Source organism: Hemiscyllium ocellatum, chromosome 17 (genome assembly GCF_020745735.1).
Source record: "Hemiscyllium ocellatum isolate sHemOce1 chromosome 17, sHemOce1.pat.X.cur, whole genome shotgun sequence".
Taxonomy (NCBI): Eukaryota; Metazoa; Chordata; class Chondrichthyes; order Orectolobiformes; family Hemiscylliidae; genus Hemiscyllium; species Hemiscyllium ocellatum.
Genome location: NC_083417.1, coordinates 54,238,277 through 54,254,084, shown reverse-complemented (window position 1 = coordinate 54,254,084; position 15,808 = coordinate 54,238,277). Strand labels below are relative to the sequence as shown.

The following is a 15,808-nucleotide window of genomic DNA, read 5'->3' as shown; positions in this document are numbered from 1 at the left end:
CAATATGATGATTAGTTAATGAAAGATGATTGAAACTGCAGACTCTGTTAATACTAACAAGTTAACTAAAGTTAGAATGGAAAGAGGTGACATCAGATACAAAAAAGGGGGAACAAGAATGTGTGAGAGAGCTGCTTGACTGCTTTTGTCAATATACTCTCCGCAAGAAGAAAGTCTATATCTCTTGGTTTCTGTTTAAAAATTCTGGCTGGATCCAATAACTACTCAGGAGAGAATGTCAAATATACAAAGTGTTATTCTCCATATTGTCAACCCTTGGTATCTTCTTGCCTGAGGTCCTCACTCATCCTGGAGAGAACTGGAATCAATGAAAATTAACTTAAATTGACTGGAACTCTTATTCCGAGCTGTCTCTTCCAAAGCCATGTGTTGTCCATTGGCCTGCTTGACACAACCAACCATTTCCTAGAGTACACAGAGTGTGGTACATTAGGATGCGACAGGACCTGCTACAATAATTAAAACTTATAAAGAGAATGACTTGTGCAGTACCTTTCACAACCTCAGGATGCCTGAAAGCACTTTACAACCAATGGAGTACTTCTGAAATGTTGCACTGTTATAATGTAGGAAATGTGACAGTTATTTGTACACAACTAAATCCTGCAATCAACAATGAAATAAATGACTCTATCACTTTTTTAGTTTTAGTTGAAGGTGCACATGGTACTGGACAAATACCGCTTCTCTTCAATTAGTAGTATTGTGGGAACTTAAAGCTACAACTGAGGGAACAGGTGGATCATCAGTTTGGCATCTCATCCAGAAGATGTCACATTAGATAGTTCAGGACTGACTTGGTATGCACTGAATTTGGGAAAGAGTTCCAGAAACACACAATCCTCTGAGAGAAATAAAATTCCTCATCTCCATCTCACATGGAAGACTGCTTATTTTTAAACTGTGTTAAACTCCTTAGTTCTATTGTCTCCCATAAGGGTAACATTCCTTCGTGCCTACTCTGACAGGTCCCCTAGGATCTTGTAGGTCTCAGCAAGATCACCTTTTCCTTCAAAGCTCCAGTGGAAACAAGCTCTGTCTGTCCAATCATTATGTTCTCATCCAGCGCTTTCCTCCCACAATCCAAAGATATGCAGGTTAGGTGAATTGGCCGTGCTAAATTGCCCATCAGGGATGTGTAGGTTAGGTGCATTAGTCGGGGTAAATGTAGAGTAATAGGGTACGTGAATGGGTCGAGGTGAGTTACTCTTTAGAGTGTCGGTGTGGACTTGTTGGGCTGAAGGGCCTGTTTCTATACTGTAGTGATTCTATAATTCTATGATTCTGTATCAGTTGAGAGAATTTTTTTCTAATATATTTATATAGTTTCTTAAAAAAAGACAAAACCCGTTTACAGAAATGCAGATATCTCACCAATGCCCTGCATAACTGTAGCAAAACATCCCTACTTTAATATTCAATCTCCCTTTTAATAAATGACAAGATTCCATTTGCCCTTCTAATCACTTGTTGCACTTTCATATGAACATTTTGTGATTCATTCAATAGGATGCCTAGTCCCTTTGGACCACAATGCTCTGCAATCTCACTGTTTAAGAAATATGTCCCCCTTCCTATTCTTTTTTGACAAAGTGGACAGTTACATTTTCTTACATTACATTCCAACAACCAAATTTTTGCTCACTTACTTAACCTAACTGGAGCCCTTTGCAGACACTTTATGGCCTCTTCATAATTCAGGTTCCTATCTATCTTTGTGCGATCAGCAAATTTAATAACCATATCCTTTGTCCTTCATTTGAGTTATTTACATAAATTGTAAATAATTGTAGCTTGTGAAACTTGTACAGACATTGATCCCAGTGGCACTTATGCAAAACTGAAAATGATTTATTTATGACTATTCTCTACTTCTTGTTGTTTAACTATTGTCCAAGGAATAGCCATTGACCTGTGAAATGCTTTGCAGATGTTCACAGACTAGCAATGCATTGTTAGAAATGGATTTTACCAGCACGTTGGGGCTGAGCTAATAGTAGAGGGTGGTTATAAATGGCAAGATAAGGTTTGCCCAACACCTTCCCATTGCTGCGGCAATCAAGATTGAGGTGGGCCTTCTTGATGAGAGACTAATTGCACTACTTACATCGCCAGAGTAAGGCTGGTTCCTGTTGCTGCTGATATTTTACCAGCAGTGGGTGGGTCCTGTTCCTGTTGGGAAACTACCTGGTGAATCCTGGCCTTCTCCATGTGGACTAGGAAGAGAGAAATCCTCTCATTATCGGTCTCTAAAGCCTAACTCTGTTTGACTGGCTCAATGGCACTAGCTCCAGTTCACCTTGTTCTGAGGGTGATAGGTGCACTGTGCCCATCCAGGAGGTGTCATCCTATCAGTCACTACTGAACCCATTGGAAATACAGCGACAAAAGTGCTGCTGCCCCTCTGAGGTGGAGATGGGGGGATCCTGTCTTTTAAAGGAATGGAAACACTGATAACTGTTAACCGACAACTAAATGGGCATAAACACGCAGGAGTGGGTGCTCCAAACCACTGACCAACAGTCCAACTCTCCAGTCCATTGACTAGGCTCCCACAGCCTTGACAAAACCCACCCCAATCAGTGATAACCCACCTCCTCTAATAAATACTTGGCAATTTTACACAGGAGCTCAGAGAGCTGCATGTACAAAATCAATGGTAGTCTTTATCTGCGAAAATACAAATATTCTAGATGTTTGGCAACATATCTTTTCAAATGTTCATTCACCTTGTAATTTTCCTAATGCATTTGTTTACCTGGAAAGAAATCAGAAGCATGTGCACTCATTAATTAATTTAATGGTGCTTTTTAATCTTTTTAGATACTATTTGTTATTCGTTTTGACATTCCTACTATATGCTGCCTAAGGTTCATTGGGATATAAAAGTCACATTGTTTTCTTAAATCTCCCAGTAAGACACACCATGGCATTCTTCTGGTTTCTCTCCTGCTTTGCTTTCATAGGAGCCAGTTATGGTAATCCTGTTTTAAACCAATTTCTCGAAATGGTCATTGGCATTAAAGGTATTGGTTTGGATACTGTCGATAATGCAAATTGTAATAACTGCTTCTTTCTACCTGGACTTTAGGCTGTGGCACTCCTGCCATCTCCCCTGTTGTCACAGGCTACGCTCGAATTGTCAATGGTGAAGAAGCTGTTCCAGGATCTTGGCCTTGGCAGGTGTCCTTACAGGCGAGTTAAAGCTGTTAAAAGATACATAACAGAAATGATTTATTATTGTTCTATTGAAATTCAAGCAATTATCACCATTTTAACTTGCATGTATTCAACATGTCCTCTATACTTTGAGTGAAGTTTGTCAAAGAATAAAGAAAGTAGACTAGGAATTGGAAGGAGTAATATTAAAGGACCACTCACCTTTTTTTTCACATGAGAGAGATATAGATGAAGGGCCACATGACATTCTGGTTCATCCAGATAAAAGGGGCTGCTGCACATTCAATTGTTCAATTGATTTTATAAAATAATTACAGGATTTTTCATTTCCATTGTTCAAGTAAAAGACCATTCCTCTGCATAGAATATAGAACATTAAAGCACAGTGCAGGCCTTCGGCCCTCAATGTTGCACTGATCTGTGGAACCAATCTGAAGCCCATCTAGCCTACACTATTCCTTTTTCATCCATATCTATCCAATGACCATTTAAATGCCCTTAAAGTTGGTAAATATACTACTCTGTAGTCACATTTCTGCCATCATATAAATAGATAATCAAGTGTTCAACTAATTTCCTGCCACACCTTTATCTTCACAGTTTATCTCTGTCCTTCATTCATGAGGGGTCCTAGCCTACTTTTAAATACAAAAAAAAGTTCATATGTCTCTAAAAGCCATTATCATTTCTTTTTATATTATTTCATACTGTTTTTCACCTTTCCTGTTAGTTTTTTTGGATTAACTCCCCATCACCTTTTCTGTATTCCTTTTAATTTTCTTTAGTCCATCCTAATGTTAAATGATTTCCTTGTAAAGTTTCAAAGATGCTTTTTCTTTCTCTGTATATCCTTGGAGCTTTCCCCTGCAATATATTCCTTTTCTGTCAGACATGTTCAAATTTCCCATTGCTGAGCTGTTGACGTACTTGCTAGCATCCTTATTTAGTCAATTAGAACCAAGTCCCTTCTTACAGAGAAACAGTTTGCAATATAGACCTTCATCATGCACTTTCTAGTAAAACTGGGCCCAGTCCTTATTGTTAAGTAAATTAACAGTCTTCTATACACCCTTGAGAGGCTGAAATGCCATTTTATCTCACCTGATGATGTTATAACTTTTCATTCATCCTGTATTGGAATATGGAACAGATATGTAATCAAGTGGAATCACAAACAGAGCAATGAAAAGTTATTGAGAGTGTCCAGAAAAGGATTTGCAAAGTCATTCTTTTCCCTAATTAATGTAGTTCCTCAAATGCCTTACTCCACTGAGGTTTGAATACATTTAAAAGGCAATCAACTCTGCTTTACTTTCATGAGATTGCTGCTCATCTCCAAATTTGGTTACTTGTTACTTACAAACAAATCTCACAGTAGCTACAGAACCCAAAACAATTAACTGAATTAAAACATAAAAAGATGAGATTTAAGAATTCTCATGTGCCACATCTCATCGACACGATGCGCAATCTCCGAAGATTGCGAGACTTTGAATCTTGATCATGTACTGTAATCTGAAGATCAACACATTACTCTGTTCTCTATACCAAAACAGAAATTGCTGGAAAAGCTCAGCAGGTCTGGCAGTACCTGTGGAGAGAAATCAGAGTTAATGTTTCGGGTCCTTCCTCTATTTTGTCTGTTGGTTGGAATGATTGATTATAAAGCTTGCCTCAATTTGGCCTTCTGGATGAGACAATTTTGATTTTTAAATAAGCCTTTGAATTGAAATTTAGAATGAGAAGGTAGATGATAGCATGGTGTTACTATATGTCTTATTTCTTCACATTACAGACCGACTCTGGCTGGCATTTCTGTGGTGGCTCTTTGATCAATGAAAACTGGGTTGTCACTGCTGCACATTGTGGTGTAAGGTAAGTCACACTGAGAGCTGTCAAAAAAAAAGAGTTGGAAGTGTTAACATTTTTGATCAGAAAAGCCGATTGCAAATCGTAAACTGTGGATCAGGGGAAACTTTGATCTGAACAATACCAAGGTCCTTTCCACAAGAGAGTTAGGGAAGTCAAAGGATTACTGGCAAGTGACCAGGACAAGAAAGTAGTTTTCAATTTGAAATGCTGATGCTATGAAGCCGAGAGTTGCTGACATTTTGCAGTGAATGTACTCACTGTAACCTTCTCTTTTGTCTGGAACAGTACAGCAGATTTTGTTATTGTTGGTGCCCATGACAAAAGCTTAACAACAGAAATGAGCCAAAAATCCATGTCCATTGCTAAGGTACGTATGAATCCTTCTGTAAGCCAAGGATTGTATTTAAATCAGCTCACATTTGACTGAAATCACTGTTAAAATCCAAATCAATTTTGGGGGTTGGGTATTGCTGCCTCAGAGGATAACCACACTTGGAGGGGTCTCCAGAGTAGAAGTGATCCATTCCAGTGTTGATGTTCCTCACATATTTGGCCATTAAATGTCATAATTCTGACAATTGCATCATTATCCACATTGAAACTCATTGGAAGCAAAAGTTACTCTTTACTGCTCACTGATGTAAGAAAGAAACAATAGCAGACACTTAATTGTTATATTTATTGTTATAATTATTGTAATAATTCCACATGCCCCTAAACTTTGGACACTTGTTTCAATCAACCTCTCCAATATTCCAGGACTCTAAGTCTGTGACCAGCAGTATTGATGATCTGATGAACTGTTAACAAACTTATTGTCATTATTGTGATTGAGAAGACAAACTCTAGCATACATACATACATGCCTGAAAGAGAATTGACAGGTCAAAGAAGTTGAAACTCTAAGTAGTTAAAATTGGTTTCAGTAGATATAATTTACCAAGAATATAATGAATTATATTAATGACCTGAATATTCTATTAAGAAATAAATTTATTTTTACGTAATATGAAATTTAAGATATATTTCAGATTATGTGAGACATCAGGAGGATCAGTCTATTACTTTTAATTTTGCACATCTATTTAGAGTCATATAGTCATAGAGAGGGAAATCAGGAGGGCAAAAATGGGACATGAGATGGCTACGGCAAATAGGGTTGAGGAGAATCCAAAGGGCTTTTACAAATTTATTAAGGATAAAAGGGTAACTAGGGAGAGAATAGGGCACCTCAAAGATCAGCAAGGTGGCCGTTGTGTGGAGCTGCAGGAGATGGGGGAGATATTAAACGAGTATTTTGCATCAGTGTTTACTGTGGAAGAGGACATGGAAGATATAGAATGTAGGGAAATAGATGGTGACATCTTGAAAAATGTCCATATTACAGAGGAGAAATAACTGGATGTCTTGAAATGCATAAAAGTGGATAAATCCCCAGGACCTGATCAGCTGTATCCTAGAACTCTGTGAGAAGTTAGGGAAGTGATTGCTGGGCTCCTTGCTGAGATATTTGTCTCATCGATAGTAACAGATGAGGTGCCGGAAGACTGGAGGTTGGCTAACATGGTACCACTATTTAAGAAAGATGGTAAGAACAAGTCAGGAAACTACAGACCAGTGAGTCTGATGTCGGTTTTTGCCTAATACCATCAAAATTGGCCTTTCTCCAATTTTGAACTTCAACTTTTCATCCAGTCTATCCTTTTCCATCACTACTTTAAAACTAAGAGAATTATGGTCGCTGGCCCCAAAGTGCTCCCCCACTGACACTTCAGTCACCTACACTGCCTTATTTCCCAAGAGTAGGTCAAGTTTTGCACTTTCTCTGGTCAGGACAACTACATCTGAACCAGAAAATGTTCTTGTACACACTTAACAAATTCCTCTCCATCTAAACCCTTAATGCAATGGCAGTCCCACTCTATGTTTGGAAAGTTAAAAACCCCCTACCATAACCACCCTATTATTCTTACAGATAATTAAAATATTCTTACAAATTTGTTTCTCAATTTCCTGCTGACTATTAGGGAGTCTATAATACAATCCAAATAAGGTGATCATTCCTTTCTTATTTCTCCGTTCCACTTAAATAATTTTATCAAAAACACCACTCCCCCTCCTCTCTTGCCTCCCTTTCTTTCCTTCTTGTAGCATTTGTATCCTGGAACATTAAGCTGCCAGTCCTGTCCATTCCTGAACCATGTTTCTGTAATTGCTATGATATCCCAGTCCCATGTTCCTAACCAGGCCCTGAGTTCATCTGCCTTCCCTGTTAGGCCTCTGGCATTGAAATAAATGCAGGTTAATTTATCAGTCCTACCTTGTTCTCTGTTTTGTCCCTGCCTGCCCTGACTGTTGATTCATTTCTTTTCTCAACTGTACCAGTCTCAGATTGATTTCTTTCCTCACTATCTCCCTGAGTGTCACCCCTCCCCACCCAACCACCTTGTTGTTTAAATCCTCCCAAGAAGCTCTAGCAAATCTTCCTGCCACTGTATTAGACCCCTTCCAATTCAGGTGCAATCCATCCTTCTTGTTCAGGTCACTTCTACCCCTGAAGAGATTGCAATGATCCAAAAATATGAATCCTTCTCCCATACACCAGCTCCCCAGCCTCATCCTCTATCCTCCTATTCCTACTCTCACTAGCTCATAGCAGTGGGAGTAATCCAGATATTACTACTCTTGAGGACCTACTTTTTAAATTTCTGCCTAACTTTCTATATTCTCCCTTCAGAATCTCATTCTGTTCCCTTCCTATGTCGTTGGTTCCAATGTACAATAGCTTCCTGCTGGTCTCTCTCCCTTTTAAGAACATTCTGCACCCTCTCTGAGACATCCTTGATCCTGACACAGGAAGGCACACACCATTCTGAGTTTTCGCTGCTGGTTGCAGAAATGTCTGTACCCCTGACTAGAGAGCCCCCGAACACAATCGATTGCTTGGAACCCGACATACATCTCATTACATTAGAGCCAGTCTCAGTACCAGACATTTGGTTGTCTGTGCTACATTTCCCTGAGAATCCATCACCCCCTACATTTCCCAAAACAGCATACTTGTTTGAAATGTGGATAGTTACAGAAAACTCATGCACTACCTTCCTACCTCTCTTACCTTTCCTGAAGGTAATCCATCTACGTAACTGTATCTGCGGCTCTTCTCCCTTCCTATAACTGCCATCCACCACACCCTCTAGCTCTTGTAAATTCCTCATTGGCTCGAACTGTTGCTCCAACCAATCCATTCCATCTGATAGGATTCAGACCCAATGGTTCCTTTCTGTTAACTTGCTGCCCACTCGCTTTTGTCAGTGTTTGTATTTTAACTAGCATTATCAATGAGCATTGCATCTTCCATAGGAATGTGTACATGAGCTTTTGTTAGGGAAACAACTTCTCCTCTGAAATCTGCAGCTGAATTAATTGCATACCTGTACAGTCATACAAGAGTAATGAGGCCAGCAACTAATCCTGCTCCTTCCCTCGCAGGTCGTTACTCATCCCAAGTGGAACTCTTTTACCATTAACTATGACGTTGCCGTGGTGAAGCTTGCATCCCCTGCTCAGTTCAATCGACAGGTATCCCCAGTCTGTCTCGCCGCTGCAGCAGATAACTTCCCAGCTGGCATGAAGTGTGTCACAACTGGATGGGGAAGGACCCAGGCATACCGTACGTCACATCCAAAGTTTAGCAAGTAATCTCACACAATACAGTTGAGTCTTCCTCTGTTATCGTTATCGGCTTTGTACCTTCACTCTGATTCCTTTCAAATGGCTTAAATAAGACAGTGATTGATAGGCTGTCTGACAGTCTGACAGATTTGTCTGGAATCATTGCTGGAGCAGCTGATAGGATGGTCATTCCTAAACAATGGAAAGATTCATGGGCTCTCACAATTCAGACTCATGTGAATGGACAGCCCACACTCACCAGACACAAGTGGCCTCCACTTGCTGGAGTAGGATTTGAACCTTGGACCTTCTAACTCACTAGTGTGATTTATTAACCAGAAAGCTAATGATTACAATATTGAACTGCTCATATTGAATTTTCCAAACATAATTTGCAGAAATAAACAAGATATTGACAGGTGAGGGCTTACTTCCAGCTGGTTGTTGGAGAGGTTGTTCAGGTTTCTCCTATCCTGTCCTGTTTTTTTCTCATTCTCATGGGATGTGGGTGTCACTGGCAAGGCCAGTTTTGGTTGTCCTCCCCTAATTGGCATTCAAATGAATGGCTTACCAAGCCACGTCAGAGGACAGTTAGAGTCAAGCCCATTTCTGAAGGCAAGGATAACAGATCTTGAGAAGGTGACCAAACAGGTGGATGAGGGTAAAGTGATTGATGTGGTGTATAAGGATTTCAGTGAGGCATTTGATAAGGTTCCCCACGATAGGCTATTGCACAAAATATGGAGGCGTGGGATTGAGGGTGATTAAGCAGTTTATATCAGAAATTGGCTGGCTGAAAGAAGACAAAGGATGGTGGTTAATGGGAAATATTCATCCTGGAGTTTAGTTACTAGTGGTGTAGTGCAAGGATCTGTTTTGGGGCCAGTGCTCTTTGTCATTTTTATAAATGACCTGGATGAGGGCATGGAAGGATGGGTTAATAAATTTGCAGGTAACACTAAGGTCGGTAGAGTTGTGGATAGTGCCAAAGGATGTTGCAGGTTATCAGAGGGACATAGATAAGCTGCAGAGGTGGGCTGAGAGGTGGCAAATGGAGTTTAATGTGGAAAAGTGTGAGGTGATTCACTCTGGAAGGAGCAACAGGAATAAAGAGTACTGAGCTAATGGTAAGATTCTTGGTAGATGAGCAGAAAGACCTTGTTGTCCATGTATATTGATCCCTGAAAGTTGCTACCCAGGTTGATAATGTTGTTAAGAAGGCATATGCTTTTATTAGTAGAGGGATTGAGTTTTGGAAACATGAGGTCATGCTGCAGCTGAATACAACTCTGGTGCCGCCACACTTGGAGTATTGCATACAGTTCTGGTCACGGCATTATAGGATGTGGAATCTTTGGAAAGGGTGAGGAGCAGATTTACTAGGATATTTCCTGATATGGAAGGAAGATCTTATGAGGAAAGGCTGAGGGACTCGAGGCTGTTTTCATTAGCGAGAAGGAAGTTGAGAGGTGACTTAATTGAGACATACAAGATAATCAGAGGATTAGATAGGGTGGACAGTGAGAGCCTTTTTCCTTGGATGATGATGGCTAGCACAAGGGGACATAGCTTTAAATTGAGGGGTGAAAGGTATAGGACAGATGTCAGAGGTAGTGTCTTTACACAGAGAGTAGTAGAGGCATGGAATGCCCTGCCTACAACAGTAGTAGACTCGCCAACTTTAGGGTCTTTTAAAGGGTCATTGGATAGACATATGGACAAACATGGAATAGTGTAGGTTAGATGGGCTTCAGATTGGTTTCACAGGTTGGCCCAACATTAAGGGCCAAAGAGCCTGTACTGTACTGTAATGTAAAACAAAAGAGTTTCCAGAAGAAGGTTAATTAACTAAATAGATTTTTATAACAATCAATGGTAGCTTCATAGTCAAAATTAGTGAAATTTAATTCCACTAGCTACTGTGGTGGGAATTAAACTCATATTCCAAGTGGCAGGAAGATCGACATTTCAAGCAAAAGTCCTTCTTCAGGAATTCCTGAAGGGCTTTTGCCTGAATCATCGATTTTCCTGATCCTCGGATGCTGCCTGGCCTGCTGTGCTTTTCCAGCACCACTCTAATCTTGACTCTGATCTCCAGCATCTGCAGTCCTCATTTTCGCCTCATATTCTCAGTGCACTAGTCTGGGCCAATATATTATTAGTTCGGGGTCACTACTACCATATCATTATCTCCCTCTAGAATTACAATAATATTGTGGTATCACAGGAAGTTGTTATTCAAATTGGTCTAATAGAGTCATAGAGATGTACAGCATGGAAACAGACCCTTCAGTCCAACTCATCCATGCCAACCAGATATCCCAATCTAATCTAGTCCCAATTGCCAGGACCTGGCCCATATCCCTCCAAACCCTTCCTATTCCTATACACATCCAGATGCATTTTAAATATTGCAGTTGTACTAGCTTCCATCACTTCCTCTGGCAGCTCATTCCATACATATAGCACTCCCTACCCCTTAGGTCTCCTTTATATCTTTCCCTTCTCACCCTAAAGTTATGCCCTCTAGTTCTGGACTCCCCCACCCCAGGGAAAAGACTTTGTCTATTTATCCTATCCATGCCCGTCATAATTTTATAAACCTCTCAGCCTCCAACACTCCAGGGAAAACAGTCCTAGCCTTTTCAACCTCTCCCTATAGCTCAAATCTTCCAACCCTGGCAATATCGCTATAAATCTTTTCTGAACCTTTTCAAGTTTCACAACATCTTTCTGATAGGAAGGAGAGCAGAATTGCCTGCAATATTCCAAAAGTGGCCTAACCAATGTCCTGTTCAGCCGCAACGTGATTTGTTATAATGAGTAAGTTATACTCAGGAAGCCAAATATGGAGATAAGCAAACCCTGTTGCTAGGAGAACCCAGAAACAAATTGCAAATCATTCTGTTCAGCCTCAATCATCTGAAAACAAATATGCTTATCACCCCAACTTTTATCAGTTCTGGAGAAGCCATGCTAACTCGAAATGTTGACGCTGCTCCTCTCTCCACAGATGCTGCCAAACCTGCTGAGTTTCTCCACCATTTTCTGTGCTTTGTACTTCTTACAACCATTGTAACCATTAAAGGATTAAAGCATAGGCAAATTATAATGAACGATTGAATCATATATCACCTTATTTACTTGCAGCTCCTGAGCGCCCAGATACACTACAGCAAGCAATGCTCCCTCTCCTTACCAATGCTCAGTGTGAGCAGTACTGGGGTAACCTGATCACAGACATCATGATTTGTGCTGGTGCCTCAGGTGCATCGTCTTGCATGGTATGAACCTACTCCAAGGTATTTTAAACTTGCTTCAATTATAAAACAAAACTAAAACTAAAAGCGGTAACTTCATCTCATTTACAGGGTGACTCTGGTGGGCCTCTTGTCTGTCAGAAGGATAATGGCTGGAATCTGGTTGGTATTGTTTCTTGGGGCAGTGGCTCCTGCTCCACCTCCACACCTGGGGTCTACGCCCGTGTAACTGAACTCAGAGGATGGATTGCTGAGACTATTGCCACTAACTGATTGTGTAACAGAAACATGTGGCGAAAGATAAAATAAATGGATTCATTCAAAACGCAAACTGACCTTGTCTATTTCTTAATGATTCTGAAGTGTGTGGGGAATGTCTAAATTATTAAGTTTTGCCTATTGGTGCTGCTGATAAGGAGGCCTTTAACCTATTGCAGTTGTCCTTTTAGTGATGAAGCATTGCAGTTGGTGTGTGAAGGTGCTTTCACAATTTGTTAGGGTAGGAGTACTGGGATTTTACTTTAGCAATGATACTGCAATGCAGTTCCAAGTCAGAATTGTGTGTAACTTGGAGAGGAACTTGTAGCTGCTGCTGCACCCATGCTGCATAGTATTTCTCGGTGATAGTGATCATGGGTTTGTGAGGTGCTAAGTCAATGAAGTTTGTTGTCTAATGCAGAACTGTGGAAAAGATGCAGTACAGGAAGAGTCCATTCAGCCTATCCTTTCTGTATTGATTGAATAAACTAGCCACTCATTCTAATCCTACTCTCCAGCACCTCGACTGTAATCTTGCAGGGTCCAGCACTTCAGGTATGGATTCAGGCTCTTTTTAAATGAGTTGAAAGTTTCCAAAGCAAATACCCGACTCTCACCCTCTGGGTGGAAAAGATTTTCTTCATGTCACCTCTAAGCTTTCCAGAAATCTCTTTTAAATCTATGACTTTTCCACTAGGAGAAACAAGTCATCCCTGTCCTCTGTGTCTTATCATTTTGTACACCTCAATTAAGTCACTCCTTAGACCCTCTGTTAGAAGGAAAAATAACCCTAGTGTATCCAATCTTTCTTCACTGCTGCAGTTTTCAAGACCTGACAACATTCTTGCAAATCTCTTCTGAACTCTCTCAAGAGCAATTCTGTCATAGAACATAGAAAAGTACAGCACAGAACAGCCCTTTAGGCCCACGATGTTGTGCTGAGGTTTAATCCTAATGTAAAATATAATAACTTAACCTACGCACCCCTCAACTCACTGCTATCCATGCGCATGTCCAGCAGTTGCTTAAATGTCCCTAATGACTCTGCTTCCACCCAGCATTCATTCCATGCATTCATTCCATGCATTCACACCTCTCTGCGTAAAGAACATACTTCTGACGTCTCCTCTATACCTTTCTCCGAATATCTTAAAACCACGACCCCTCGTACCAGTCAATTCTGCCCTGGGGAAAAGTCTCTGGCTATTGACTCTCTCTATTTCTCTCATTTGCCGAAAATGTGTTGCTGGAAAAGTGCAGCAGGTCAGGCAGCATCCAAGGAACAGGAAATTTGACATTTCGGGCATAAGCCCTTCACTCCAGCATCTGCAGACCTCACTTTCTCCTCCAGCATCTGCAAACCTCACTTTCTCCTCTCCAGCATCTGCAGACCTCACTTTCTCCTATTCCTCTCATTACCTTGTATACTTCAATCAGGTCTCCTCTCTTCCTCCTTCTCTCCAGAGAGAAAAGTCTGAGCTTATTCAGCCTTTCTGTATAAGGCAAGCCCTCCAGTCCAGGCAGCATCCTGGTAAACCTTCTTTGCACCTTTCCAAAGCCTCGGTATCTTTTTCCTATAGTATGCCCATTGTACACAGTTCAATGGCCTAACCAGTGTTTTACATTGTTCCAGCATTACATTTTTACTGTTGTATTCAAACACTCCAAGGTCTCCCACTTCCTACATCCCTCTAAATAGCCTCCATTTATTGTGTATTACCTTGTTCTGGGTGCCATCCCCAAGATATAACCTCAGACCTCTCTGGATTTTATTTCATTGCCACTTTTCAGCCTACTCAACCAACCCATTGATTTCATCCTGCAATCAACGGATGTTATTTCACTATAAGCTACATGGCCAATTTTTATGTCATGTGCAAAGTTCCCAATTATGCCAACAAAAACAGAAATTGCTGGAAAAACTCAGCAGAGTCTGGTAGCATCTGTGAAGAGAAATCAGAGTTAACATTTCCAGTCTAGTGACCCTTCCTCAGAACTGATGGTAGCTGGGAAAATGTCAGTTTTTATGCAGAAGATAAGGTGTAGGGAGGGGTTAAGGAGTAAACGGTTGGTGGGGCTAGAGCCCAAAGAATGAGAAGAACTGTTAGACAGACAAGGAGTACCCAGGAGGTGAATAGCTGTTAATGGAGACTGTTAGAAGCTAACAATGGGTTGTGTGTAATCGCAGACTATGTGATCACTAGGTCTGATATTGGGGGTGGGGGCTAGGATATAGGAGAGTGCAAGCCCTAAAGTTATTGAACTCGACATTGAGTCCAGAAGGCTGCAGTCTCCAAGTGGAAAGTGAGGTGTTGTTCTTCCAGCTTACACTGAGCTTCACTGGCACACTGCAGCAAGCCTGAGATAGAGATGTTGGCCAGGGAATAGGATGGTAGGCAACTGGACGCTTAGTGTCATTTTTGCAGACAGAATGTAAATGTTCTGTAAAGCGCTCACCCAGTCTACACTTCATTTCCCCAATGTCAAGGAGACCATATTGTGAGCAGCAAATGCAGTAGACTCAACTGTGTGCCATGCTGCTTCACCTGGAAGGTATGTTTGGGTCCTTGGTTACGGAGGAGGGAGAAGGGAGGAGGTTAATGGGCAGGTATTACACCTAAGGTGATTGCAGGAGAAGGTGCTGTGGGGCTGTGTGTGGGGAGGGTGGGGGGGGGGGCGGTGTTGGGGGTGAAGGAGGAATGGACCAGGGTGTCCCAGAGGGAATGGTCCCTTGGAAGGCAGACAAGATGGGGAGGGGAATATGAGTTTGGTGGTGGCATCTCATTGGACCGTGATGAGGGCCCTTTCAACAATGGTGCTGGGGAATTTTTGGTTCAGGAACAAGGTGAACATTTCGCAGGCTCCCTTGTCGAAGTTGGCATAATTGGAACATATGTGATGGAGACAGAGGGAGAATGGAATATAGTCTTTACAGGAAGCAGGCTGCAAAGATGCATAGTTCAGGTGACTGTGGGAGTCAATGGGTTTATCGTAGATAGTAGTGACCAGTTCTATCCCCAGAAACAGAAACACTCTCCTATATCCTAGCCCCCACCTTGGTTTGCTATTGCATAAAAGCCATTGTTAGCCACTAAGAGTCTCTATTCACCCTCCTACCCAGATCGTTATCCACTTCTTTGTCTGTCCAACTGTTCTTCTCTCTCTGTAAGCTCTATACCCACTTATCTTTTACCCCTTAACCACTCCCCATCACCCTATCTTCTACACAACAAAAAAAATACCTTTTCCGAGCTACCATCAGTTCTAAGGAGGGGTTACAGGACCAGAAATGTTCTTGAATGCAGTTCAAGAATTTGTACCCTCTGTGCCTTTCACACAGTTTCACACATCAGTTGATATCTGCATCATCGAAGTCACATACTATTACTGCCCTATTGAGTTTGCACTCAGAAATTTGTCAACATGTGCCCTTCCTCATTCTGCTCGACAGCTTTATTTTCAGGGTCATGGATCTGTCATCTTTATGATTCTTTAAATCAAGTTTCTCTTATAGCAATAATATCATGGTGCCATTGTGGCTA

At 41.2% G+C, this 15,808-nt stretch overlaps 1 protein-coding gene across 1 annotated transcript; it reads left to right on the top strand.

Moving 5' to 3' along the window:
• Window positions 1–2,947: 2,947 nt before the first annotated feature.
• Window positions 2,948–12,281, top strand: LOC132823750 (chymotrypsinogen 2-like). The gene is made up of 7 exons (XM_060837760.1): window positions 2,948–2,999; window positions 3,113–3,216; window positions 4,997–5,076; window positions 5,359–5,440; window positions 8,566–8,746; window positions 11,899–12,032; window positions 12,120–12,281. The coding sequence occupies exons 1-7, from the start codon at window positions 2,948–2,950 to the stop codon at window positions 12,279–12,281; spliced, it is 795 nt and encodes a 264-aa protein (XP_060693743.1).
• Window positions 12,282–15,808: the final 3,527 nt, after the last annotated feature.

Coding starts and splice junctions, on each gene's coding strand:
- LOC132823750 (XM_060837760.1), top strand. CDS start 2,948: ATGGCATTCTTCTGGTTTCTCTCCTGCTTTGCTTTCATAGGAGCCAGT. Junction 3,000..3,112: donor TTTCATAGGAGCCAGTTATG/GTAATCCTGTTT, acceptor CCTGGACTTTAG/GCTGTGGCACTCCTGCCATC. Junction 3,217..4,996: donor CTTGGCAGGTGTCCTTACAG/GCGAGTTAAAGC, acceptor TTCACATTACAG/ACCGACTCTGGCTGGCATTT.